At 47.3% G+C, this 26219-nt stretch overlaps 1 protein-coding gene across 27 annotated transcripts in view; it reads left to right on the top strand.

The window, feature by feature from the left end:
• MICAL3 (microtubule associated monooxygenase, calponin and LIM domain containing 3) overlaps positions 1–16355 on the top strand; it is a 231084-nt gene extending 214729 nt beyond the window's left edge. For 22 of the 27 annotated variants that reach the window (XM_045463989.1, XM_045463988.1, XM_045464006.1 and 19 more), the window contains 4 exons: positions 5712–5777; positions 8516–8615; positions 8767–8840; positions 8928–16355. In XM_045463989.1, the coding sequence (XP_045319945.1) occupies positions 5712–5777; positions 8516–8615; positions 8767–8840; positions 8928–9112 (425 nt within the window). In that variant the 3' untranslated portion in view covers positions 9113–16355. The remainder of the gene's footprint in view (positions 1–5711; positions 5778–8515; positions 8616–8766; positions 8841–8927) is intronic. The other 5 variants (XM_045464014.1, XM_045463997.1, XM_045464000.1 and 2 more) reach the window with 1 other exon arrangement.
• The last annotated feature ends 9864 nt before the right edge of the window (positions 16356–26219 follow it).

A 26219-nucleotide genomic window follows, 5' to 3' on the forward strand; every position in this document is an offset into this window, starting at 1 on the left:
TGAGATTTCCAAGCGTGTGTGTGTGTGTGTGTGTGTGTGTGTGTCTGTTTGCATGTGTATACCTTGGATCTCCATTCTTACATGCTTTTTTAGTTTTCTTTTTTGGAGGAGGGCTTCATTTTTTCCCCAATCTAGAGATTCATGCTGCACTGAGTTTTTATAACACAAGGCACATCTTAGCCCTGTCTGTGTATGTAGACTGGGCCTGCTAGACCAGAAACCTTCCACCGTATCGTGATGCTTGCTTACCACCCAGCAGCAGTGCAAACTAGCCAACTTGGTTCCCTCTTAGGGCCAAAGTGTTCGTTGTTGCCCCTGAGTTTGGGATTGGGCACCTCACCCTTGCAATGCAAAAGCTACTTCTTCTCAGAAGCATAGCATTGATACTGAGCAAATGGGTTTCCTGGGTTGAGGAGTCAGAACAATTGAGTATAACCTTAGTTAACAAAACGTTTGGTCAGTCTTCCCTTGCTTCAGGCTATGTAACCTGAAAAACACAAAAGAAAATCAATGGAAGCCTTGTTCATTATACCCGAATTACCAAGAAGTTCTCCCCTTCCTGGGCATGTGGCTTTCTGCAAGGCTAATCTGGTAGATGGAGCTTGGGCATGACAGGTAATGCCCCTGATGTTCCCTTATGAAAAGATGAACAACATTCTGGTAGTATCTGTAGGATGAATTGTATAAAAAGGTATTGCTGCAATGCTGGCTCAGTTATCAGTAAATATAGTAGCATTACTACCAAAAACAAGTTTGAGAAATGAGTGAAAGTCCACCCAGGCAAGATGAAGGCTGCACAGGCTGGCCCACGGAGACTGGCCCAGAGCTACTGCAGCAGGAAAATAGAAGCACGAAATGTGACTGAGAAATAAACATACCTGTTTCCTATCCGTGACACCTGGAGCTTGTTCAGAGACCAAAAGGAAGTGAAAAAGAATCTCTTACTTTCTGCAGGATTTTCCAAATATGTAGCTGGAAAGGAAGTCATCTAACCCAGGGGTACTTTACAGATTTTTATACATGAAACAAGCTACGGTGTATCAAAAGGGAAAATGTTGGGGGAGGGTGCAATTTTTGAGCCTGTAAAGGGGTGATGATGTTTGTAAGCTGATCATTTAGAATTCTGTATTTTTGTGTGAAAATACAAGTGGTGATTCAGCTTATAAAAAGCCCATTTTCCTCCTGTCTCTGGTGCACAGTACTAGGCTGGAACATTCTAGTCCCAGGCTGGGGCTTCTGGAATCTAGATATCTCCCTAGCCCATCTGACTAGAGTCTCCACATGGTCTACCAGTCAGGTAGAGACCCTGAAGCCTGTGGTGAGGGCTCCTTTGTCCAACAATGAGAACTGGGAGCCTGTATCATGGGAAGAGATAAGTACCTGGGATGAGGCAGATGCCCACAGCTGCTTCTCAGCTGTATACCAGACCTGGACATCCCCTTTATTTTTGTTCAAGAATCCTGGAGACTGGCCCACCAACTTGCTCCTGGAGTGGCCCCGGGCCACGTGAGAGGCAGGGTCTAGAGTGAGGTATCCAAACAGATCAGGGCAAAGTGGTAGTGTGGAGAATGTAGCCAACCTAGGATTCAGGTCCTAGCTTCACCATATGCCCAGCAAAGTCACTTAACCTGTCTGGGCCTCTGCAGAATAATGGGAGGAAGGGATGACATTGCCAGCTTTCTTGGTCTGGCATTCTGAGTAGGGTCTATGTGTGACTCTTCTCCCAGCTGCTTCCAGCAGCCATTTGCTAGATTTGCCTAGAGCCTTTGTTAGCCCTTTATTATTTTTTTTAACGTTTGGGTTTTTTTTTGAGAGGAAGTGAGCAGGGGAGGGGCAAAGAAAGAGGGAGAGAGAGAATCCCAAGCAGGCCCCATGCTACCAGCATGGAACCCAACATGGGGCTCCTTCCCACGATCCGTGAGATCATGACTTGATCCGAAATCAAGAGTTAGATGCTTAACTGACTAAGCCACCCAGGCGTCCCTCTTGGCCCTTTAAAGAGGGCAAACTCTTGGGGCACCTGGGTGACTCAGTTGGTTAAGCATCAGACTTCAGCTCAGGTCATGATCTCACAGCTTGTGGGTTTGAGCCCCGCATCCAGCTCTGCTTAGAGCCTGGAGCCTGCTTCCAATTCTGTGTCTCTGTCTCTCTCTGCCCCTTCCCTGCTCTCTCTCTCTCTCTCTCTCTCTCTCTCTCTCTCTCTCCCTCTCAAAAATAAACATTAAAAAAAATGTTCAAAAAAAGAGGGCAAACTCTTACTTCAGAATGGGAGAGGAAGATTAAGGGTTTAGTCAGGCTGTGCCACTACTTGGAGCCTCAGATCCCTCACTTGAAAATAGAGAAGCTAATGCCTGTCCAGGTAGCCACCTGGGACCAGTGTAAGGCTCAAATGAAATAGTACATGTGAGAATGTTTTGAAATGAAAGCACTATTCATGCTTCTTACATGCATCCCACTAAATCTGATATTCTGCCACTTTTCAAAATCCAATGACCCATCTCATCCCTGCCCCCAGATGTCAAGATGAGTGGGTGCTAGAGCACCACTGATGGTGGCCACCTCTCAAAAGAAAGCACTGCTTCAGAGGAAGAAGTTGAGTTTGCTGCCAGGGTGAAAGTGGGGCAGGTGAGCCTGCAGCATCTGGAAGGCAGACAGAGTAGTCCAGGATGAGAGTGTAGACCTGCTGCTGAGAAGCCTCCAACCAGGACCAAATCCTGGGTTTGCTCAGAGGTGATGACTGCAGTCCTCAGGAGACACCGAAATAGTCTGATAAGTGACACATACGGTACCCATTACAAAGACACAGAGACCTAGCACCCTAGCACTTTAACCATAATAAACTTCTAAAAAACTCGTATTTGCCATAAGCTTGATGATATGTTTGCTTTTAGAACTAGTGGACCAAATCATCTATTTCTCACATCTCCAAAAAAGGCAAAGAAATTACACTCAAAATCAGTACCTCTGTGCTTTCCTTGCATGCTCACTTCAGATTCAAGTCTGGGTGGAACTCCCCTTGTTTAACTGGTTTTTTCCCCTTGATTTCTCTCTCTCTCTTTTTTTTTTTTTTTTTTTTTTTTGAGAACCAAAAAGAAATTTTTTTTCTCATCTTGGTTTTTTATTTTTTTAAATATAATTTATTGCCAAATTGGTTTCCATACAATTTTTAATTGTTTTTTAACATTTATTTATTTTTTTTATTTTTTTTTTTTAATTTTTTTAACGTTTATTTATTTTTGAAAGAGAGAGAGACAGGGTGCAAGTAGGGAAAGGGCAGAGAGAGAGAGGGAGACACAGAATCCGAAGCAGGCTCCAGGCTCTGAGCCGTCAGCACAGAGCCTGACGCGGGGCTCGAACTCACGGACCGCGAGATCGTGACCTGAGCCGAAGTCGGACGCCCAACCGACTGAGCCACCCAGGCGCCCCAACATTTATTTATTTTTGAGAGAGTTAGACTATGCACAAGTGGGGGAGGGACAGAGAGAGAAGGAGACACAGAATCCGAAGAAGGCTCCAGACTCTGAGCAAGCTGTCAGCACAGAGCCTGATGCAGGGCTCAAACCCACGGACCGTGAGATCATGACCTGAGCTGAAGTCGGACGTTCAACCAACTGAGCCACCCAGGCTCCCCTTCTTATTTTTAAAGCAGTATTTATTGGGCATTTTTTCTGATTATTAAAGTAGTGTATATTATTACTTACAATTTGGAGCATGAAGGAAAGTCTGAAGAGGAAAGTCATAACCATGCATCCTGTCAGCTCCACTAGCTCCTCTCCAGGGGTTCCCATTCTGCCTTCTGTTATTAGGATAATGCCTTCTTTTTTTTTTTTTTTTTATACTTTTTTTTAACACCTGCTTTACCTGATGTCCCCTTTTCTAATTTCATTTGCTAATTTCTGTTCTGAATATCCTGTTACCTCATATTGTCATCTGTGTTGGAAAGGGTGTATGAGGATGTGGTCTACATAAAAAGAACTAAAAGCTACATTTGTGATATCCAGAAAGTAGAAACACATTTAAACATACATACAGGTACATGGGCTCAACTGTGTTGGTTGTGTATTAAGTCACTGTCCCTTGCTAATGAATGTGGACACTGTTCCACTCTGCACCACAGGTGTGTTTGCATATAATATCAGTACCAGGAAGCAACAGAGAATGTTACATTGACATTGTGTGTCATGAGATTTATCCAGGTATTCTGAGCACCAACAGGGAGTCTGCACTTTGAAACAGAGAAGGTTGAATGTGGATCAGCTATAAGCAGAGAAAGGAGCCTTTCTTCCCAACCCCAGTGCATCGGCTGATCACAGTCATGTCTGTTTAGAACCCTGGATGTAATCAACATTGCAGACACACATGCATACCCACAAACAAGTCTCTGGCTTTAGTTTTGAAGTATTACCTGATACTAGGTTCATTGTGCACAAAGCACTATGATGAACACTGAAGGGCGTGAAAGAAAGGGAAAATGTGGTGCCTGCATTTGCAAAGCAGAAGGGCCGATCAACCAATAGCTTGTATATTTAACCCTGTTATTGACTAAAACAGGTCTATTTCTTAAACCCTGTTCTAATCCTAAAACTGCCCCTGCTCCCTGTAGTCCTGAGGCCATTTCTCTGAGCCTGTGTCTCCTGTGTGTGCCCTGGTGGTTCTGTGATGGTCCCTTGCTGGGCTCCCCTCCCTCCTCCTGGGTAACCATCAGGTCTCCCTAAGTCTTAGACATGTCTCTCTGCACACTGTCTTCTCTCAGTTGCCCCGTCCATGACTCTTACTAGCATTGTTACTGTGAGTTTTCGGCATGTCCTGTCAGCTCACCCCTTTTGGTCTTCCAGTCCAAAGTATGACAGCCTTCCCCTAGATGTGGCATTGGAACCCTTTGTGGAGATGGAGGGGCAGAAGAAAAGGGGGTGGTTGTCTCTCCCTGGTACATGGGGGGGATAGTGAGATGGACTGGTGGAAGTTGCCCCTGTGTAGTTATGTTTCCCTCAAGTCACCCTGGATCAGAATTCAAAGCATTACAGATATCAGCCCTGGAAGCCCATCCCAAGGTCAGGTGCTGCCTCCATAGATTCAGAGCTTCTTTCTGTGGGCATGGCAATCCCTTAGACTTACCCAGGGTTAGTTTTACGTGGAGTGCATGCGTCTGTGGTGACATCTTAGAATATTTCACACAGGTTTGGTTGGTGACCCGAGGTTATCACCTGCAAACTTAGGAGCAGTGTTGGCCACATATTTAACATGAACTGTTCCACAGAGATAGGCAGACAAGTCCCAGGGGCTTTGGGTATTTTTGAGGAGGGAACCCAATACCCAGATGTCACCACCTTCCCAGTAAGGAACAGAGGAAGAAGGAGCTTCCCACTCACCCCAAGAGCCACCCACCATCATAAGGGAACACGTGCATTCCTTTTTGAAGCCACATGCCCGATGCCTGGGTCTGCTCTTGTTCAGTTTCCGTGCTGAAAAAAGGACTTAATTCATTTGTAGACTTTGTTTCCCTTGTTTCTGCTTTTCCATTTCTTGTATTTTTTTTCTTTTCCTCCTGTTGTTCCTTTCTCACTTCTTATGCTTTTTGTCCTCTGCTTGTTTTTTATTTCACCTTCTCCCTGTCCCTCTCCACTTCCAAACTCCTCTTCCTCCTCCTCCTCTTCCTTTTTGTCTTTCTTCGTCTCCTCCTCCTCCTTTTCCTTGTTTGGTCCTTTTTGAAGTTGAGCCCAGTGGCGGGACTCCACGGCGTAGACCTCTCTCCTTCTGCCCTTGCTGTGTCCAGGAAGGTAACGTAACTCCCCCAACCTCATCCCCACTGCCTCTCAGGGGTCATAGCAACACTAGTCAAACAGGGACCCAAAATCCAGTTATTTCTCTCTTTTTCTCTGACACTTGAAAGCTTTGTTACAAAACTCTATGAGTATGTGGCAGTTTCTTACAAGGTACAGTATCCCTTTGACTGTCTTGGGGAGGACTGGGGTACAGAGGGGAGCCAGAGAGCCTCCAGGTAGGGGCCTTTCAGGCTGCAGCTGAGCATCCCATGATTTATGCCAGTATTCGTGGCTGGACCTTTCAGACTCAAATCTAGCATATAGAGGGGCCAGGGACACAGGTGAGGAACCTCCTACCTGTGCGGCAGAGATTTCTATTGGTGTCGTCGAGGAATACTGTCCTTACAAAGACTGGTCAGATTTCCCCAAGTTATTTTCCAGAAAAAACAAAAAACAAAAAACAAAAAACAAAAACAAAACAAAACACCACTAGATGCAAACTTTCTACCCTGTGTCTTGCTGAGTGTGTGTGTGTATTTTTTTTTTTAAGTTTGTCTGATTTGAAGTCTGTTGTGGTGATAAGATTGTTGTTGAAAAGGCATGTGGGAAGGGGAAAGGGGAGTGTGGTCATGACTAACCCTTGCTAACTTCTTACTCTGCTCTTCATGGCGCTCACATTTGACTTTCACCCACCCCGCCATATACCTTTGCTCATCGGCTGTGAACAGTCTCTACCATAGCTCATGAGCAGTGTTCGGATGTCTCCCAGTGGAATTTTTGTCCTTGCACATGGGGAGGTGGGAAGGAGGGAGAGACCTCCCAGTGCGTTCACAGCTTGCCGCACTGGACAGCTTGCATGCCTCAGGGCTCCATCTTCCATGGCCATGTGGGCACACTGTGCAGAGACGCTCAGAAAGGAATGCATGGAACTGAGCTGTGGGCTGCTTTAAAAGCCTAAGGACCAAGTCTATTGGGTCGGGTAAGGAGAGCTTTTGTCCCCAGAAACCCCAGCACTCCACAGAAGCAGGCTTGGCTGGTCAGGAGAGAGCTTCTATCCTTCAGAGTAGGACTCAGCGACAGGACTTCACCTTGGAAGCATAGCTGCATGTGCACCCAGGCACAGTGCAAACACTAAACCCTGCTTGTGTGAGTGCAATTCACTTCTGCCTCTCCAGAGTGTGGCCCCCGTTGAAAGACTAACTGGCAGGGGCCTCCTGTGTGTCAAGCAAACAACCTGGCAGAAAGAGAGTTATCTCTGAACCGTGTGCAAGGAAGTCAGATGGGAAGAATGTGGGAAAACAGAAAGGAGTTTGATACAGGGGAGTTGTCCCACCTGAGGGTATATTCCATATGTTTCTGGGTCTGGTCTTTACTGGGATGGGACATCCAGCCAAGTGAGTCATAAAATGGAAGGCACTTTGAAAGATTTCCCAGTCCAATGCCTCTTAACCTGGGGCCCATGGGTGGACTTCAAGAAGCCCATGAACACCCTGAAGTTTATATAAGATTGCTGGATGTGTACACATGCATTTTTCTATGAAGAGAGTCCCTAGATTTCCTGAGATTCTCAGAATGGTTTGTAATCCAAAAATATTGAAGACCACTGATGTAATGTGTATTTTGCTTCAGGCAGGACCACACTATTGCCACAAGCTGCTACTGCTTTTTTTTTTTTTTTTTTTTTAATGTTTATTTGTTTTTGAGAGAGAGAGAGCAAGCTCAAGCAGGGGAGAGGCAGAGAGACAGACAGAGATAGAGAATCCCAAGTGGGCTTTGTACTGTCAGCACAGAGCCTGACGTGGGGCTCAAACTCACAAACTGTGAGATCATGACCTGAGCCGAAATCAAAACTCAGCTACTTAATCGACTGATCCACCCAGGTGCCCCTTGCCATGAGCTTCTTTGTGTTCCAAGGAAAAAGAGTTTGTTCCCTCCTTGGGTGGTTTCATTTCTTGGAAGGTTCTTCCTTCTGTCCTCCTGTTTCAGTTAAGCCCAGCAGGGTCAGGCTGCCCCTGATGGAGATTTAGGTATCGGCCATGTGTTAGTGTAGAGCACCAGCCCCAGAAACTGCTGCTGGAATTGGGTCAAAGAGTACTGCCTTATTTAGTCTCTAGGGTCTGCTGGTGTTTCTCTGCCCTTGGTGAGAAACCTGATAGCCATCCTGGGATGTACTACATATACAATGCAGGAAACTTGATGGGCCAGAAGTTCAGAAAAGGTACCTCATTGATGGGGATGTAAAGAAATGATTAGCATCAGTACCAGTCAGTGGCCCAGAGAGGGGCAGTAGCCCAGAAAAGAGCTGGGTTAATGAGGGTAATTTAAAAGGAGGGGTAAGTGCAGTTTATAAATTTGCATTTGCCTCATTCATGAGACTGGTTTCCTCAGAGCAGATTTAGTACATAGCAAGTACCAAATAAATGCTGAATGGGAAAAAGGAGGGCAAGGCACTTAAAACATACCAAGAACAAACCACTGAGCAGGAGTGGTCCAAATAAGCTGTGACCAGGTTACTGAGGGGGTGAGGGCTGGGCCTGGGAAGGACAGATGGAAAGCACAGACTCCGTTAGGCTCTGGGGGTAGGCATGGTGGCCCCCCTCCATGTCTGTAGGCAAACTTTGGACCTGGCTTGGGAGTGTTCCGGCAGCATCCTGCTCGGCTCTCTTTGCACATTTGCCCCAGTGTGATAACTCCTGCCGGCCGGGGTAGACAGGAGACATTTTATGCGCCTGACGTACTCTCTCTCTTGGCAGGCATGGGCAAGAAAGATGACCCCAAGCTGATGCAGGAGTGGTTCAAGTTGGTGCAAGAGAAAAATGCCATGGTGCGCTACGAGTCAGAGCTGATGATTTTGTGAGTGGCCTGAGATTGGGGACCCAGCTATGGGGGAGGCTATCAGCTCAGCACCTGTCACGGCAGGATCACAGCTGTTTCCTAATTTAGGCGATGGGGAAATATGGTCCCCAAGTCACTGTGTCCCTCTTCCCCCTGCCCCCAATCCCAGTGCCCGGGAGCTGGAACTTGAGGACCGGCAGAGCCGACTGCAGCAGGAACTTCGGGAACGGATGGCTGTGGAAGGTAAGAGGGGAAGCGCGCTCTGGAAAGCTGGGTGTGGGCCTGCTGCCTCCTGGTCCTGTAGACCTAATATCTTTGGCCACTGCCCAGATCACCTGAAAACTGAGGAGGAGTTGTCAGAGGAGAAGAAGATCTTGAACGAGATGCTGGAAGTGGTGGAGCAGAGAGATGCCCTCGTGGCCCTGCTAGAGGAGCAGCGGCTCCGGGAAAAAGAGGAGGACAAAGACCTGGAGGCCGTCATGCTGTCTAAAGGCTTCAGCCTGAACTGGTCCTGAGTTGTACCCGTGCTCTGGCTGGCTGGTCTGTGGCATCTGCCTGACCCAAGCTGGGTTCTTCCAAAAACCACCCGGATGCAAGATCTGAGAAGACCTGGCACCTCCTGGGAGTTTACACTGAAATGTCTACGTGCCTCTTGAAAAGTGGGTCAAATGTCTGTGCTATGGGGAACCCCAGGCGAGGATGATTATCTGAGGTGGCGGAGCCTCCTTGGAAGAGGCCCACCCTGACTTCCCGCTCCAGAGAGAGGAACACAGAGCATTTGACACGTAACGCAGGAAAAGGAGAACCTGCACGCTCCCCAAGGACGCACGGTGACTGGTGCCCCTTCCACGGGAGGAGGTAAGAGGCGGAAGCTGCCCCCTCTCTGGCAGAACCACAGCCGCCAGGGTGTGCCTCCACAGAGCAGAAGGGACGGCCATCGTCTTCGTGCTCCCTGAAGCACCACCAAAGAAATGAAGAACACCCCCCAGGAGGCAAGATGTGAATCAAAACCTGGGAGGGGGCAGTGGCCAGCAGGTCAGTGCCTACGCCGGCATCACAGGGGGACCTGAAGGCGGGCTGGCTCCCGAATTCATTATGCAAGAAGGAGGACCCAGGAGGGATCTGCTCCCCGGCACCCCCGCACCACACACTGGACCCCTGGTGGCCAAATGTCCCAGGCCTCTCTCTGGCTCTGGCCTGAGGCCTGTGGATTGCTGCATTCTGCTTTTAATTCACAACAATTTTGACACTGGAAAATACTGACTTTGGGGGACAGGATGAGGCCCGACATTTCAAGCCCCCACTTGACAGACAGGCGTTGTCACTGTTCAACGCTTCACGTCAGGGCAGGAGATTATCTTTTTCCTTGACGTTTTTCCTGTGTTTGCACATTGAAATGAAGCTGACAACCTGGCAAGACGCTCAGCCGCTTCGGACCCTTTTTGTCAATTAACTTATTTTTTTAATACTTGAAAAGAAGTAACTTCATTTTTATATCTTTACTAGAGACACTGATCACGTGGCACCCGGTGTAGGAGTGATGGGGGTGTCTGCTGCGTCCTACACAGTCCCATCCCAAACTGACTGAATGCTGTTACAGCTGTCTATTTATTAGCCTTCTTCATCGTGTTGCTGACCCAGTTGGCATTAGGGAGCAGCTGAGACCCTTGTGTGGGTTCTTGACTGTAGCTCTTCTGTCCCCTCCTGTACTTTGTGTCTGGCACCTTCTCCTTCACCTGGCTCGCTCTTACTGTGGTACCAAACTTTTGTGTCTGCACCATTCATCTGTCAGGGGTACATTTCAGCACTGTTTGAGGCCAGGCCAAAAGGCACAGATGTAACTCACCTCTCTCTATTGAACCCTGGCTCTGCAGAACCCGTTTTTTTGTTGTTGTTTTTTTTTTTTGTTTGTTTTTTTCTCTGCTTTGGTGCCAGGGTTTCACCTCCCACAGCATATTTATTAAAGTTTGGGGGTAAGCCCTTTTCCAAGCTGGCCGAGACAGTGTATGGTGGGACCCTGTAATCCATCTAGCTGATGAGAATTCCCCTCAGCCCAGCCTCAGGTCCCACCAGACAGAGATGCAAGTGTTGTAGCACATATTGGAATTTAGGTTGGTCTCTCACAGTTAACGCCACCCCAGACCTCCTCTGCACCCAGATCTCCATGGGGAGGCAGGGGTAATGAGCACCATGTAACCAGCTCCTTGAGCCAAACTGCTCACTTCTCCTAGTTCAACCAGAGACTGGCCTTGTGCAGCTCATAGAGCCACGGTGTGGGAAAATCTGGTGGCACAGGGCTTGTCCAGCCACACAATGACATGCGGTCCACCCAGGGAGGATTCCTGTCAGGGCCAGGCCCATCCGGGAGGGTCCTCCAGCAGAAGACTTCTGGTGGAGAGGGGCCTGTGTAGAGAGAACAGAGGCCTGGCAGCCTAGATCAGGTGTCCGTGCTGACCTTGGAACCTCCAGGGGGACCCACACCATGCCTCAACTTGAACATTCATTCTTAGTACAAAGGAGCAAAGAACCTGTCTTAACTCTTCACTTTGTCCGAAGGCTGCCATCTCTCTCCTGTGGAAATCCAGATGTGCTGCTAGCAGCTGTCACAGCTCTGACTTCTTCACTTTCTGTTTTCTGATGAGACAGAATCTCCATTTTTATGCTTTTCTTAAAAAGGGGAGGGGTGGGTGTTCTAGATTCTATCTTTAAACCTCAACCTTCCAGTAAAATTGGACTTGAGACAGGACCTTCATCAGGCGGCCTTGTCCCTAACCTGCTTCACCTCTTGAATGCCACCTTAACTAGCCAAGCCCCAGGAGAGCTGTGCCTGCATCCCTTGTGGCTCCTGCTAATCCCAGAACAAGGAAGCAGTTTACGAAGTGGCTGGTAAGGGATGCGGCCATAGCGATGTGCTGTAAGTAGCTTAATGTAGCAGGAGCACCAGATGTTACCGTCTGCCCTTGCTGCCGGCCAGTACTGGTCAGCCTTTTAACACTCTGCACTCTGCCGAAGCACACTGCTGCCTGCAGTTAATAGAAGGGGGACTGAAGACTCTGCAGAGAAGCTTCAAAAATCCACCAGCCTGCAAAATGTTTGCCAGTTCTCCACTCCCAATGGTGTTGCGACTTCAGGTTCTAGTAGTGCACCTTTTTTTTTAAAGCTCCCATTTTATAACCACTAGTTTGCAGTTTATTTTAGTACCCTGGTGACATGCTGCGTGAAATGTTTTCCAACTCTGGAAATGCATGCAGCTCCAGGCAGGTGCCCTTCCTGACATTTAAGTCCTCTTGAAGGCAGGAGACAGAGAATATATATATAAATATACACACATCAATGTGTGTGTATATATATGTATGAAATGCCAGAGTTTGAGCCCAAACACAAGGCCAATACAGTGGACAACCAGTCCGGTGTCACTAGAGGGAAGGCTGTAGGCACCCCTACTCCTGAGTCTAAAGGACTCCATGTGGGGTTCTAACCCTGCTCAGGTGATATATTTGGGCCTTTGCCCTCAAACTGTCCTCCAGTTGCTTTTGACCAGCAATGATAGACTATCCTTTCAGAAGAAGAAATTTTTCAGTGGGGCAGAAGGTTTAAAGGAAAAAAATTGAAAGGTGGTAATAACTGAGCTGCCAGTTAGGCAGAAGGGGAATGGGCCATTTTATGCGCAATAAAAGTTTTTAAAAGAAATACAGAATATTCCTTTTTTTTTTTTTTTAATTTTTTTCAATGTTTATTCATTTTTGAAAGAGAGAGGCCGAGCACAAGCACACCACAAGGGGTGGTGTGGAGACAGAGGGGGACACAGATTCCAAAGCAGGCTCTAGGCTCTGGGCTGTCAGCACAGAGCCCGATGCAGGGCTCAAACTCACGAACTGTGAGATCATGACCTGAGCTGAAGTCGGAAGCTTAACCGACTGAGCCACCCAGGCGTCCGGAAATACAGAGTATTTCTTAGGTCATCTTACTGGACTTGGCAGTGAGCCAGGATGCATTTCCACGTTCCACTACCTGCCTCTCTTAGGGAGATGCTGTCCATGCACATCATTTATGTCTGGCATATGCATGGGTGTGTGTACAAGGTTGTTTAAAGAACACAACTTTGTTTTGTTTTTTGTTTTTTAGTTTGTGCTTTTTTTTTTAGTCCTTCATATTATCCTGGCTCAGCCCCCAACTGCTATCATTTGAGAAAATGCCTGAAACAATTTAGTGTGATAAGCTATTCTTCAAGTCCAAGTGATCCTGTGGTCCTGGCAGCCTTCTTTGCCAGCACTGCTTCTGTGCCTGCCTCACCTCTGTCCTTTGATACAGCTAACTGGGAAGCCCAGTGGCATGGGGTCTGCAGCCTTCAGGTCTAAATTGTTTAGCTGTGTCAGTGTCCCCATCTACATTCAGCATAGGGTCTTGGAGAGATGATGTCACCCATCTTTAGACTGGAACCATCCCCAAAAGATTGAAGGCAATAATCCTGGTGAACTCTTCTCTCTTCACTACAAGAAGCCTCTTGGGTTAGTCTCCAGATGGAGACACATTCCAGCTCTTTTCCCCTTCTCTGGTGTGTTGACCTATCGGGAGATAGCTGACTTTGTTGTCACCCATAGAACTAATCCCAAAGGCACAAGGCTTCCCTCTGGAGCAGTAACAGACAGCAGGGAAAGAAAAAATGGCACTAGATGTGTTGAGGTGAGCCTTGCCCGGCCTAGAGGTCACTGCCATGGAAGCTGGCTCCTAGAGCCTTTCATCTTTATTGCCAGCTATCCCAGAAAGAAGAAAGGACCCTATCTTAGGTAGAAAAAAATATAACCGGCTTGAGTGAATATTCTGTGGCTATGACACATGCTTATTGGGAAAGGCTGGAGTTTGGTAGTCACCTGTGCTGATCCCAGTCACCTTTTGTTCCTCAGAGGTCTTGCTTTGATTAGAGCTGGAAACAAGCAGGATTTGACCACAGGTCACAGCAGCCCCAGGTGGCAGGAAATGATGGCTGCTGTTTTTGGCAGGCAACAGAAAGGAACGCTACATAAGCCCTATGTAAGTGCACCTCAGAAACACATACCCCCTTTCCTTCCAAGAAACTCTGAAGGAAATGTCTTATGTCTCTGAAATCCCTCCTGAACCCTTCTTAGGAATCAGAGTAAAAAATGGTAAATGGAGAGAATGTTTTGTTTTGTTTTATTTTACTTTATGAGCTGGCCAGTCCCCTTAAGGAGACTCCCTTCTCTGTGTTATCTGCTCAAAAGATCCCCTCCCAGCAATGCTAGTGAAGAGGGTAAGAAACCATCCTCTCAGGTGGATTTTGTCCCACTGAAACATCAGCCCAGGGGGCCAGAGCTGCACCTCATACACTAAACCAAGGAGCCTGTTAGACCAGGTGCCCAGGGTCACAAAGACCTTTTACACTCCCATATGGACCACCTATTGCTGTCAAACTTCACCAGGTAGCATTTTGTGACAGCCGCACTCCTTGTATCCTCTGCCCTGAGGTCTTATAGGTGGGGCTTAAACAAGGAAGCTGGAGTCCTGGCTTCTGTGGGAGGCCGTGTGTGCTGGCTGCCTCTGCCTGAGAAGCCACCTTATTACTAAGACATATGGAAGAGGAGACTGCGTCCCATGATGCATGCATATACATGTGTGCACACATGTGCACACACGCACCTTCTTTTCATGGTCAGTATGCCCTTTCTGAACCAGTGTGGACCTCTAGCTCTAAAGTAGGCTGAATATAAGCCTTTGGACCCAGGAGGGTCCAACTGAGGGTCCAGGCTAAAGCAGGATCCAAGTTGAGGATCTTGTAACAGTAAACAGCTCAGCGCCTGGAGGATTACAGTTGTATTGAATGGTCTCCCACATAGGCAACTGGAGCATCCCCAGATCCAGGGGAAGGGTCATTTAGAGTGCCCAGTACAAGAGTGGGGCTGCCTCATGCAACTTGTGAAATGAGAATAACGTTGCTGGTTTCTGTGTCCACATGTGAGAGAGTGGTAAGGAATGTGAGTCAGGCGAGATTAAGGTTGGCATTCAGACATGAAACTCATTCCTGCCTCTTCCCTGACTTAAGAGGAAGCCTTAGGCCTATCACTTAACTTGTCAGTGCCTCCCTCCCTGGTAACCAACCCACAGAATCCATGGGAGGGCGAAGCGTTGAAGGGTTTGAGATTCTTGAATCAGGGCCTTTGTAGATGAGCAGACATCTTTCATGATGGTAACTAATATTCACCTTGAAGAAACCTGAGAAGGACTGAGAGGAAGCAGTCCCAGCACCTCTAGGGTCTGGCTCCCTACTACCCAGGTTCATCGCAGATCTATCTGGTGAGCCAACGGAGTTGTGCATTTACTCTTAATTACTTAAAATGCTGGGCTGAATCTTCTGTTTCCTCTCAGGAACTTAACTTACTCATGACAGGTTGATGTAGATGGGCAGTGTTTCCAGAACCTTCATATGGGTCTCTGCTGGATGCGTGCCTGTGGCTGGACAATGCTGAGCCTGAGTCAGCACTCAGTGCCTTACTAGGAACAAACCAGCACTCTCAGTTCAAGAGGACAACACTCCAGTCTTTTTCCTCCTGCCTCATTCTACACCCGCCAGCCACCTCCACCTTCATCTTGAGGCAGCTCCACCAGATCTGCTCTCCCAGCAGTGACTCCAGGGGACATACCACATGTCCCTAGTCCTCCAGAGTCATTACCAAGGAGAAGGGGTTCATCCAAGTGAAAGCTAGGGTGTATTAGTGTTATGGTGCTGATCAAAAGCCAAAAGAACAAGGGTTCACTCACAGGCACCACAGGCAACTGGCACAGCAAGTGACAAGAAAAAGTGAGTTTCTTGGTGGGGAAGTCTGGATGAATATCCAGCATCTGGCAATGTGGCCTTCAGGTTGTCTCCCTAAGAGTTTAAATGCCAGGTCTTTCCCGTGGGAGAAAAAAGCAAGAAGCACCTGACAGCCAACAGCCCTCTTTCCCCAGCTGCATTTTATTTAATGTTTTTTTTTTTAATGCTTTTAAAGAATTAAGTACCATTTTAAAAATGTAACCAGGGCCAGACTTACTTGCCAGCCTTCATATTGGGACAGAATACTGTTTCTGGCCCTAGAATTAACATTTTAAGTCTTCATCACATTGTTCTTAAAATCACCTGTAAAAATCTGGTTGGGGAAGCAGAAGGGTGAGGCTGGAAGATGCTGGCCCTGGGTCAGCACTTGGTGCCTTATACCAGTTTGGGAACAAACCAGCACTCAGCTCGGTCAGTGGGGGTTCAGGGGGACACCTCATTCTTTTCCCTGATGCCTCATCTACAGCCCAGGGGATCCAGAATTGGTAGAGCCTTAACTCCTGAGGGGTGGTCACCCCAGACTGTCTCTTTTGAATGAATCACCCCAACAGGCCTTGGCCCCTGCTCCTGGAAGATGCAGACAGCGGTCCCAGGACCCCCACCAAGTTCTCCTATGGGAAGATATTTGGAAGAAGCATCAAGGTCAGACGAGTTTTCTGAAACACCGTGCCTGAGGAGAGTAGGTAGAGGGTATGCCTGCCGTGCTGACCGCAGTGGTTGACAATAAATGTAAAATAAGTTCATGCCTATGTATGTGAAGAGCCCCGCCGACCCTGTTCATGACTTTTAGAGTCATTAGTGGGAAGGAAAGAGGGAAACAAGTAGAAAGTAACTTTTCAGTTTGGTGTAGCAGGGTCCACACTGAACCTCTGGCTGTTTGCACTCCTGTTGTGGGCAACAACCAAAATAAAATCGGTCATTATTTTTTTCTTCTGTGTGGAAGAGGATCATTTCTCCCCTCAAGCAAGTTCACACCCCCAGTGGGACCGGGATGTGCCCATAAAACCAAGGGCTCCAAGGATGCCTTCCCTCCTTGAGGTGCCAGGACCACCTGCCCACCCGGTCTGGCCTCCAGCAGAGCCAGCACCCGTGGGGGTGGGTGAGCTGTGTCCCTGCTTGTTACTCATGTCTCCTTCCACCTGTCCCCCTGCTCCAGTCATTTCTACCTGCCCCCCACAACTGTGTGTGGATTGGAAAAAAACACTGCGAGCTAGGAGAATATTTCTGCCTCTCGTTCCCTTGATCTTACTATGTATCTTGAAAGAAAAAAACGGGCAGAAAAATTGTCTTCCTCCCCAACCCTCTGCCCAGGCTGAGGACCCCCCTCTCAGCATTTCCTCATGCTTTTTCATCTCAGGGCGAGCACGTGAAGTTGAGCTGTGGCACAGCTGTGGAGGCAGGTGCTAATGGAGGAAGGGAGAAGGCAGGATGAGAGGAATCTCAAGGGCAATAAAAAGACATGGACTTGGGGGCGCCTGGGTGGTTCAGTCGGTTGAGCGTCCAACTTCGGTTGAGGTCATGATCTCGCAGTTCACGAGTTGGAGCCCCGCATCGGGCTCTGTGCTGACAGCTCAGAGCCTGGAGCCTGCTTCAGATTCTGTGTCTGCCTCTCTCTCTGCCCCTCTCCCATTCATGCTCTGTCTCTCTCTCTGTCTCTCAAAAATAAGTAAACATTAAAAAAAAAAAAAAAAAAAAAGACATGGACTCAAAACCTAGCTATGTGATCAGGGATGAAAAATCTGTCAGTTTCAAACCAGGACTGTGATAAGGAGGAGGGCATTGACGGGTTGACCTGGGAGGAGGCCTTAACCAGCAGAACTGATTGAATGGCACTGGATAGAGTGCAGCCCACCAGAGCTCTTCGGAGTGCTGGGTGATGGTGGAGGGGTGGGCCTGCTGGCCTCTCCAGGTGGGAGCATCCTGGCAGCCTGGCCCCCAGGCTGGGGATTGTGTACATTCCGCTCTTACCTGGTCAAGATTTGGAGGCCAGGGGGGCGCCTGGCTGGCTCAGTCATTGGACCATGCAACTCTCGATGTCAAGGTTGTAAGTTCAAGACCCATGTTGGGTGTAGGGGTTACTTACAAAGTAAACTCTTTAGAAAGCCCTGGACCTGGCAACTGAAGAGCATTTCAACATAAACAGATGTGTCTGGGCCTTCATGTGCCTAGAACTGAACTTGGCTTTGAGAGCTGAGCACTAAGTTCAGCCGGGGAAGGAGGCCAATGTGTAGCATTGAAGCTGGTTTTCACCACACAGAGAACAGTGTCTGCAGGGCCCCTTCCGGGCAGTGCCATGGATGTGCTTGGTTCCATGGATGTGGGTAGGTCCACTGTTAAACATTTCCCATCTTTTTTTCCCTCCAGGCCAGTACAGTGATCTCCCCTGCCCCCTCCCTTTTCCCTTATGCCCCTTTAAAGATGATCCCAAGAGTCCTATCCCCTTCTCTCCTTCACCCCCAACCAGAAGAAAATTCTATATCCGAGGCCACTTGGCTGTGTGGAATCAGCACTGGAGCAGGAATCAGGGAAACTAGGAATCTGTCAATTTCAGATCCTGGCATCTGGCTTGGCTTGGCCACCACCTGGCTGGCTGATCTTGGACATGGCTCCCCAAACCTGCTTTCTACCTTTGAAATGGAAAACTAACATTCAGTCTACACCTCATAAAGTGGTTGTGGGACCAAAAAGAGATCAGAGATGCTGAGCGCTCTGAGTTTTGTGGGCACTGTGCCTGTCCCTCTGAGGTTGCTGAGTCACGCAGTCACATGCCAGCCACCAGAACCACACACAGACTCTCCCCTCAAGGTTGAACCCGGGCCCCTGCCCACAAGCAGATGTGCCTTCTAGGAGGTGCAAGAGCTGTTCCTGCCCCAGCGCCTGTGACGGGAACCGACAGCAGCTGCTCGAAGGCCTCCAGGCCTTCCTGGCCTCCAGGAAATTAGTGATGACACCTGAAGCTTAGTGCAGCATTGCTAGGAAAGGAAGCCACAGAGTTGGGCTAGATGTGGAGAAAGTCCAACATAAGAATAAAGAGCAAGAAACTTCGTGTAATGTAAAGCATGTGTCTTCTAGCCTTCATGATTCAAACCCAGGCTCCCACTCTGGAGCGCATGGATTCACAGCAATGAGAGTCACAACCCTCCCTGCAAAGAACACAAAATCCCACATACAGCACTCACTCTGCTACATGGTGTTCTTGGCCCGTGCGTCTTTAAACAGGATTCTGGACACTGGTTTTCCCTCTTCTGAACACCCCTCCCTCTGACAAACCACCATGTAAAACGTTCTAGCCAGTCATAGCCAGGCCCCTGCCCCCTCTCCATTCCAGAATCCTCACTCCCTTCCCTTGGCTTGGTATGATTCAGCCAACCCCCAATGAGCTAACTTCAGGAAGGGCAGCAACAAGGTGGAGAGCTTAGGGAGCACATGACCTGGCTGGCCCTGGTGGTTAAATGATGGAGGACCCAGTTCGGCAGAGTCAGCCCACCTCCCCCAGGAAGCTCCTGTCTGCTTCCTCCCCTGGAGCCCATTCTGATGAAAGCCAGACTCGGGGAGGGGACATTTCAGCCCCCTGAAAGCCACTCTGCCTTGATTCCCTGAATGGGAGCCTCAGTGACAACTGTTGGTTGTTGGCTTGATAGCAAGGTCCAGGGGAAGGGCTAAGGTAATACTGGAACTCCTAGACTGGTAAAGCCCAGCAAAGGCATGGAGTGGAAGCTGGGTCAGAGCCGGCCTCTCACTGCTTCCCCCAGGCCGTACCTGCCAACACATACCAGGCAGGGCTGAGAAAAACCCACAAGGTTTCCAGCTTTCACAGCTCACCTGTGCAGTGTGAGTCATAATCATGGGTATGAACATGAACTTTGCCCCACTGGCCCAGGTTCCGAAGGTAGCCATCCTCCCCTCTCCTCTAGCATGAGTTATTTGGTTTTCCTCTCTAGAACCTCCTGCCTTCCAGACCCACATATCCTTCAAGGCCCAGAGCCAAGACTCCGTGTTGATGGGAAAGCATTCAGACACTTTCCTTCCCAGGCATCTTGTCTGCAGCTCCTGGCCCCTGTGCACACCACACTTCAAAGGACAGGGGAGTCATGCCATCATGTAAACCACTCTTCCCCTCTCCCCTGGCACTTTCCTACAGCTCTCCCTGGGCCTCCAACATTGGACTCAGCAGCACCTTAACCCCACCACTTGTTCCTGCATCTCAGCCCAGGGTCCACCAAAGATGATAAGCCCCTGGCTTGACCCTTTTTCTGGATCCCACAGTAGAGTCCTGAGTCAGGCACAGAACAGAAGCTCTGAGGTACTTATTCACTTGGGGCTGGAGAGACCTGGGGTATCAGGAAATAAGCCATCATGTTCTTCTGCCCTCTGTTAATGTGGCTGTTGGTTCAGAAACCCTTGGAGGTCCCATGTCCCCCTAACCTCAACTCCGGTCACACAGGAAGTAGTTATGGAGAGCTAGCTGTATGCGTGGTACTCTGCCAGTTAGTCTTCCCTGACACGAGATGTTACACCTTCACCTCCCTTCATCACCCCAGGTCTTTGTCGTCAGATTCTATCCCTGAGGTGAGGGGTGCGGGTGTCTAGGATGGAAGGAACCTTGATGTCATGAATCTAAAGTCAGCTTGGGTGCATCACATTGACTTTCATGAGCATTGTGAAGGGGGAAGGAAGTGGTATCTGTGGGCTCGCGGAAACTCTGACCTAAGAATGGCATGTCTGGAGAGGCTGGGCATGGGGGTGCTTGTGGGAAGCAGGCACTAGAAGGTAGAGTGTGAGCCCATCTGCCATCCAGAATCCCCACCCCATGTGGACTTGTCTTTGGGGAAGTCAGAGGCTTTACCTCCTACAGTTCTACGGGACAAGATGCCATCAAAACAGGAGCAAGAAGTGACTTAGTCAACACGCACATACAGTATGCCAGGCACCAGGGACCAAATGCACCCAGGCAGCCACAGGCGTGCGCTCTCGGAGCTCAGTTGACAAGGCCCAGAGGTGCCAGCCTGCTACCTGCCTTCCTCCATCCCTTCAGTTTCCCAGGGCCAGGCACCTGAGGTCTCCTGAGAGCCCAGAGGCACTACATCACCAACCCTGCTGGGAAATGAGAGACACCTGGAGAAGAGGGTCACTATCAAGTCCAGGTTTGTGGGGGACAAGCAACTGAGGAACAGATAGGGAGGGACTGTGGAGGCTGCTCAGGAAGTGACAAAGGAAGGAAGGGGATAGGGGTGCAAGTCGGCAGCCCCTATCCTCTCCTTCCTTCCTCTTTGTGCCCCTTCACTTAAACAATGTTTCTTTTTTTTTTTTTAATGTTTATTTATTTTTGAGAGGGAGACACAGAGCACAAGAGGGGGAGGGGCAGAGAGAGAGGGAGACACAGAATCTGAGCAGACTCTGAGCTGTCAGCACAGAGCCCACCATGGGGCTCAAACCCATGGCCACGAGATCATGACCTGAGCCTAAGTTGGCCATTTAACCAACTGAGCCACCCAGGTGCCCCGTCTCTGTGCCCCTTCAGAAGCCCCAGCTACTGAGCTCCTACTCCCAGAACCACCTCCCCACACCCTGACCTCTGACCCCCAGCCAATCACCCTCAGCTGCACAGAACTGTTTGGGAGCCTCTAAAGGGACACCAAGTAATAATAGCAATGGCAGCCATTTACTGAGAACTTACTATTATGCCAGACACCATGCCTAAGATTTTTATATAGTTCCTATATTTAAAATACAACTTGGAAGCATGTATTATCATCTTCTTTTACAGGTAGGAAATTGGAAGTCAAGAAGCCAGTTCTGGGGCCTCAGCTTGTGGGGAGCCAATAGCCAGCTTTCTTGGGGGTAGCTGCTGGCCTCCTTGCTTGCAAGCCCAGGAATGTCAATGACTTCACACCAGGTTTCTATGTATTCTGAGGACTTGCCTTGCTCATTCTGACTTTATGCCTAATACATACTATTCCTCTTCTTTTCCATTTGATAGGTAATAATTAGAGCACACTGTACCAGTCACTATATTCAGAGGCATTATTATCCCCATTTTATTGATGAGAAAACTAAGCCTTGGAGCAGTTAGGTACCATGCCGAGGGCCACAGAGCCAGTAAGGTACAGAACTGAAAAAACCAACTGCAAAGACTGAGCTCTTAACCACTGTGCTAAAGGCCTGTCAACCTCCCTCTGACCCCACCCCTGGGCAGCCTGCCCTAGAGCCCTCCAGTCCATGCCCCCTCTTCCCTCTAAATCCCCCAATGCCTGTGGTATGAGCCATGTACTGACCCTTCAATGCATCTGTGTGTGTTGCAGAGTTCACTGCTGTCCCCTGTATCTGCGCTGTCCCCAGCCCAGCAAAGTTGACTACTAAACTAAGCTGATGGCCCCTTTCAGCTTCCCCACTTGGCCTCTCCTTGTTTTCCTCTCCCCAGCACTCCCCTTCCTGACTCTCCATCAAAACCTATCTTCTAGGACAGCTCGGAAATTCTTTCACATTTTTGTAAAGAATAAAAACACATGAATAGCTAAAACAACCTTGAAGGGGCGCCTGGGTGGCTCAGTTGGTTGAGCGTCCGACTTCGGCTCAGATCATGATCTCATGGTTCATGGGTTCGAGCCCCACATCAGGCTCTGTGCTGACAGCTCAGAGCCTGGAGCCTGTTTCAGATTCTGTGTCTCCCTCTCTCTCTGCCCCTCCCCCACTCATGCTCTGTCTCCCTCTGTCTCAAAAATAAATAAACATTAAAAAAAATTAAAACAACCTTGAAAAAAAAAGAGTAGGGGCGTTGCCTTAACTATAGTAGGACCTAATGCAAAGTCATAATAAAAACCATGTAGTATGGGTAGAAGGACCAGCAGACTGATGGGGCCCCGAAAAAAGCATTCAGAGGGACCGTGGAAACTCAGGTTGTGATTAAGGAGGCCCTGTGAATCAATAGGAGAGATGAATTGTTTTTGCAGATGTTTGGCAAATGGGCTCACTGTATAGACAAAATGAAAGTAGTTTCCTGTTGTAACACTATGTGTAAAAATAAACTTGGGATGAATTAAAGACCAAAATTAAAAAATAAAACTACAGATTTATAAAATAGAGAAAATGTAGGAGAATATCTTTGACCTATAGAGAAAGGACTTCTTCCCCCGCCCCCAGTTTTATTGAGATATAATTGATAGAAAACATTGTGGTAGTTTAAGATACACAACATAATGATTTGATATGTGTATATATTGTGACACCATCACCACTGTTTAGCTAACATCCATCATCTCACATAGTTACAATTTTTTTCTTGTGATGAGAACTAAGATCTACTCCCTTAGCAACTTTCAAATATACAATACAGTGTTGTTAACTAGAGTCACCATGCTGGACATGACATCCCCAGGATTTATGTATCTTATAACTAGAAGTTTGTACCTTTTGACCCTCTTCACCCATTTCACCCAACCCTGACCCCCTGCCTCTGTTTCTGTGAGTTTAGGTTTTGGGGGGCTTTTTTAGACTCCACATGTAAGTGAGATCATACAGTATTTGTCTTTCTCTGACTCATCTCACTTAGCATAATGCCCTCAAAGTCTATCCATGTTGTTGGAAACAGGATTTTCTTATTTTTTTTTTTTTATAGTGAGCAAGAGTCCAATGTGTATGTGGGGTGTGTGTGTGTGTGTATTTGTGTCATATTTTCTTCATCTATTCATGTCAATGGACACGTAGATGTTTTCATGTCTTGGCTATTGTATATAATGCTGCAGTGAACACATGGGTGCAGATATCCCTTTGCGATAGTGATTTCATTCCCTTTGGATAAATGCCCAGAATTGGGATTGCTGGATCATAGAGTAGTTCTATTTTTAATTTTTTTTTTAATTTCTTTTATTTATTTCTTTTTTTATTTAGAGAAAGCACGTGAGCAGGGAAGAGGTGCAGAAGGAGACAGACAGCAAATCTCAAGCAGACTCCATGTTGATCATGGACAACAAATCTCAAGCAGACTCAGCATGGAGCCGGACCCAGGGCTCAATCCCAGGACACTGGGATCATGACCTGAGCTGAAATCAAGAGTCAGATGCTTAACCAACTGAGCCACCCAGGTGGCCCCTATTTTTAACTTAAAAAATTTTGTTAACGTTTATTTATTTTTGAGAGAGTGTGAGCGGGGGAGGGGCAGAGAGAGGGAGACACAGAATCCGAAGCAGTCTCCAGGCTCCGAGCTGTCAGCACAGAGCCCAACACGGGGCTCAAACTCACGAACCATGAGATCGTGACCTGAGCTGAAGTCGGACACTTAACTGACTGAGCCACCCAGGTGCTCCAATTTTTTTGAAGAACCTCCATACTGTTTTCTATAATGGCTGTATTCCCACTGATAGTGCACAAGGGTTCCCTTTTCTCCACATCTTCAACAGCATTTATCTCTTGTCTTTTTGACGATAACCATTCTAATGGATGTGAGGTGATATTTCATTGTAGTTTTTATTTGAATTATTTGATTGGTGATGTTAAGCACTTTTTAATCTATCTTTTGGCCATTTGTACATATTCTTTGGAAAAATGACTAACTTCCTCCACCCATTTTTAAATCAGATTGTTTATGGGTTCATTATATATTATATATATATTTTATATATTTATATATTTTAGATAGTAACCCCTAATCAGATATATGATTTGAAAATATTTTCTCTCATTCTGTGGGTTGCCTTTTCATTTTGTTGATAATTTCCTTTGCTGTGCAGAAGCTTTTCAGTTTGATGTAGTCCCACTTACATATTTTTTGTTTGTTTGTTTTTGTTGCCTTTGCTTTCTGTATCAAATGCAAAAAGTCGTTGCCAAGATCAATGTATAGGAGCTTACTTCCTATGTTTTCTTCTAGGAATGTTATGGTTTCAGGTCTTACATTCAAGTCTTCAATCCATTTTTAGTTGATTTTTGTCCATGGGGTAAGATTGGGGTCCATTTTCATTCTCTTTCATGTAGAAATACGTGTGAAAATTCTCTTTCATGTGGAAATTAATTTTTTAATTTTTTTTTCAGGAGAAAGAGCATGCACAAGCAGAGGAGAGGGGTGAAGGGAGAGGGAGGGGGAGAGAGAGCGAGAGAAAGAGAGAGAGAGAGAGATAGAGAGAGAGAATCTTAAGCAGGCTCCACACTCAGCGCAGAGCCCCTGGGATCATGACCTGAGCCAAAATCAAAAGTCAAACATTCAGCTGAGCCACCCAGGCACCCCCGTTTTCCCTATACTTTTAATTCTACACTTTTTATTATCTTTTCCTCATTTAGTATTCTTGACTATTTTGTTGAAATTTAATTGATCGTGTCTGTGTGAACTTATTTCTGGGCTCCCCTTTCTGTTCCATCAATCTGTGTGTCTTTATGCAAATACCATACTATTTTGATTACTGTAGCTTTGTAATATAGTTTGAAATCAGGGAGCATGATGCTTCCAGCTTTGTTCTTCTTTCTCAAGATTGCTTTAGCTAATCAGGGTCTTTTGTGGTTCCATACAAATTTTAGGACTTTTTTTTTTTTTTCTATTTCTATAAAAAAATGCCATTGGAAGGGTACTGGGTGACTCAGTCGTTAAGTGACCAGCTCTTGATTTTGGCTCAGGTCATGATCTCACGTTTGTGAGTTTGAGCCCCACACCAGGCTCTGTGCTGCCAGTGCACAGCCTGCTTGGGATTTTCTCTCTCCTTCTGTCTCTGCCACTCCCCTGCTTACTCTCTCTCTCCAAATAAATAAGTAAACCTAAAAAAAATAATAAAATATTTTTAAAATGCCGTTGGAATTTTGGTAGGGATTGCATTGAATTTGTAGATTGCTTTGGTTAGTATGGCCATTTTAACAATATTAATTTTTCTTTTCTTTTTTTAAAAATGTTGGGGCGCCTGGGTGGCGCAGTCGGTTAAGCGTCCGACTTCAGCCAGGTCACGATCTCGCGGTCCGTGAGTTCGAGCCCCGCGTCAGGCTCTGGGCTGATGGCTCAGAGCCTGGAGCCTGTTTCCGATTCTGTGTCTCCCTCTCTCTCTGCCCCTCCCCCGTTCATGCTCTGTCTCTCTGTGTCCCAAAAATAAATAAACGTTAAAAAAAAAAAAGTTAAAAAAAATGTTTATTTATTTTTGAGAGAGAGACAAGAGAAAAGACAGAGCACAAGCTGGGGATGGGCAGAGAGAGAGGGAGACACACAATCTGAAGCAGGCTCCAGGCTCTAAGCTCTGTCCGAGCTGCCAGCAGAGAGCCTGACGTGGGGCTCAAACTCAGAACTGCAAGATCATGACCTGAGCCAAAGTTGGATGCTCAACCGACTGAGCCATCCAGGTGCCCCAATAATTTTTCTAATCCACGACCATAGAATATCTTTCCATTTATTTGTGCCTTCTTCAATTTCTTTCATCAATGTTCTACAGTTTTCGGAGTATAAATCTTCTAACTCCTTGGTTAAATTTATTCCTAGGTATTTTACCTCATGTTTTTATATTCTCAAAATGTAAAAAATCAAACTACAAATTTAAACAATAGAAAAAATGTAGGAGAATATCTTTGTGACCTATGGGAAAAAAAGACTTCTTAAATTATACTTCAAAAGCACAGACTAAATAGGGGCACTTGGATGTCTCAGTTGAGCATCTGACTCGTGATTTCAGCTCAGGCCATGATCCCAAGGTCGTGGGATCAAACCCCCGCTTAAGATTCATTTTCTCTTGGGGTGTCTGGGTGGCTCAGTTGGTTAAGCATCCAACTTCAGCTCAGGTTATGATCTTATGGTTTGTGGGTTCGAGCCCCACGTGGGGCTCTGTGCTGAC

This window comes from Leopardus geoffroyi, chromosome B4, assembly GCF_018350155.1.
Source record: "Leopardus geoffroyi isolate Oge1 chromosome B4, O.geoffroyi_Oge1_pat1.0, whole genome shotgun sequence".
Lineage (NCBI taxonomy): Eukaryota > Metazoa > Chordata > Mammalia > Carnivora > Felidae > Leopardus > Leopardus geoffroyi.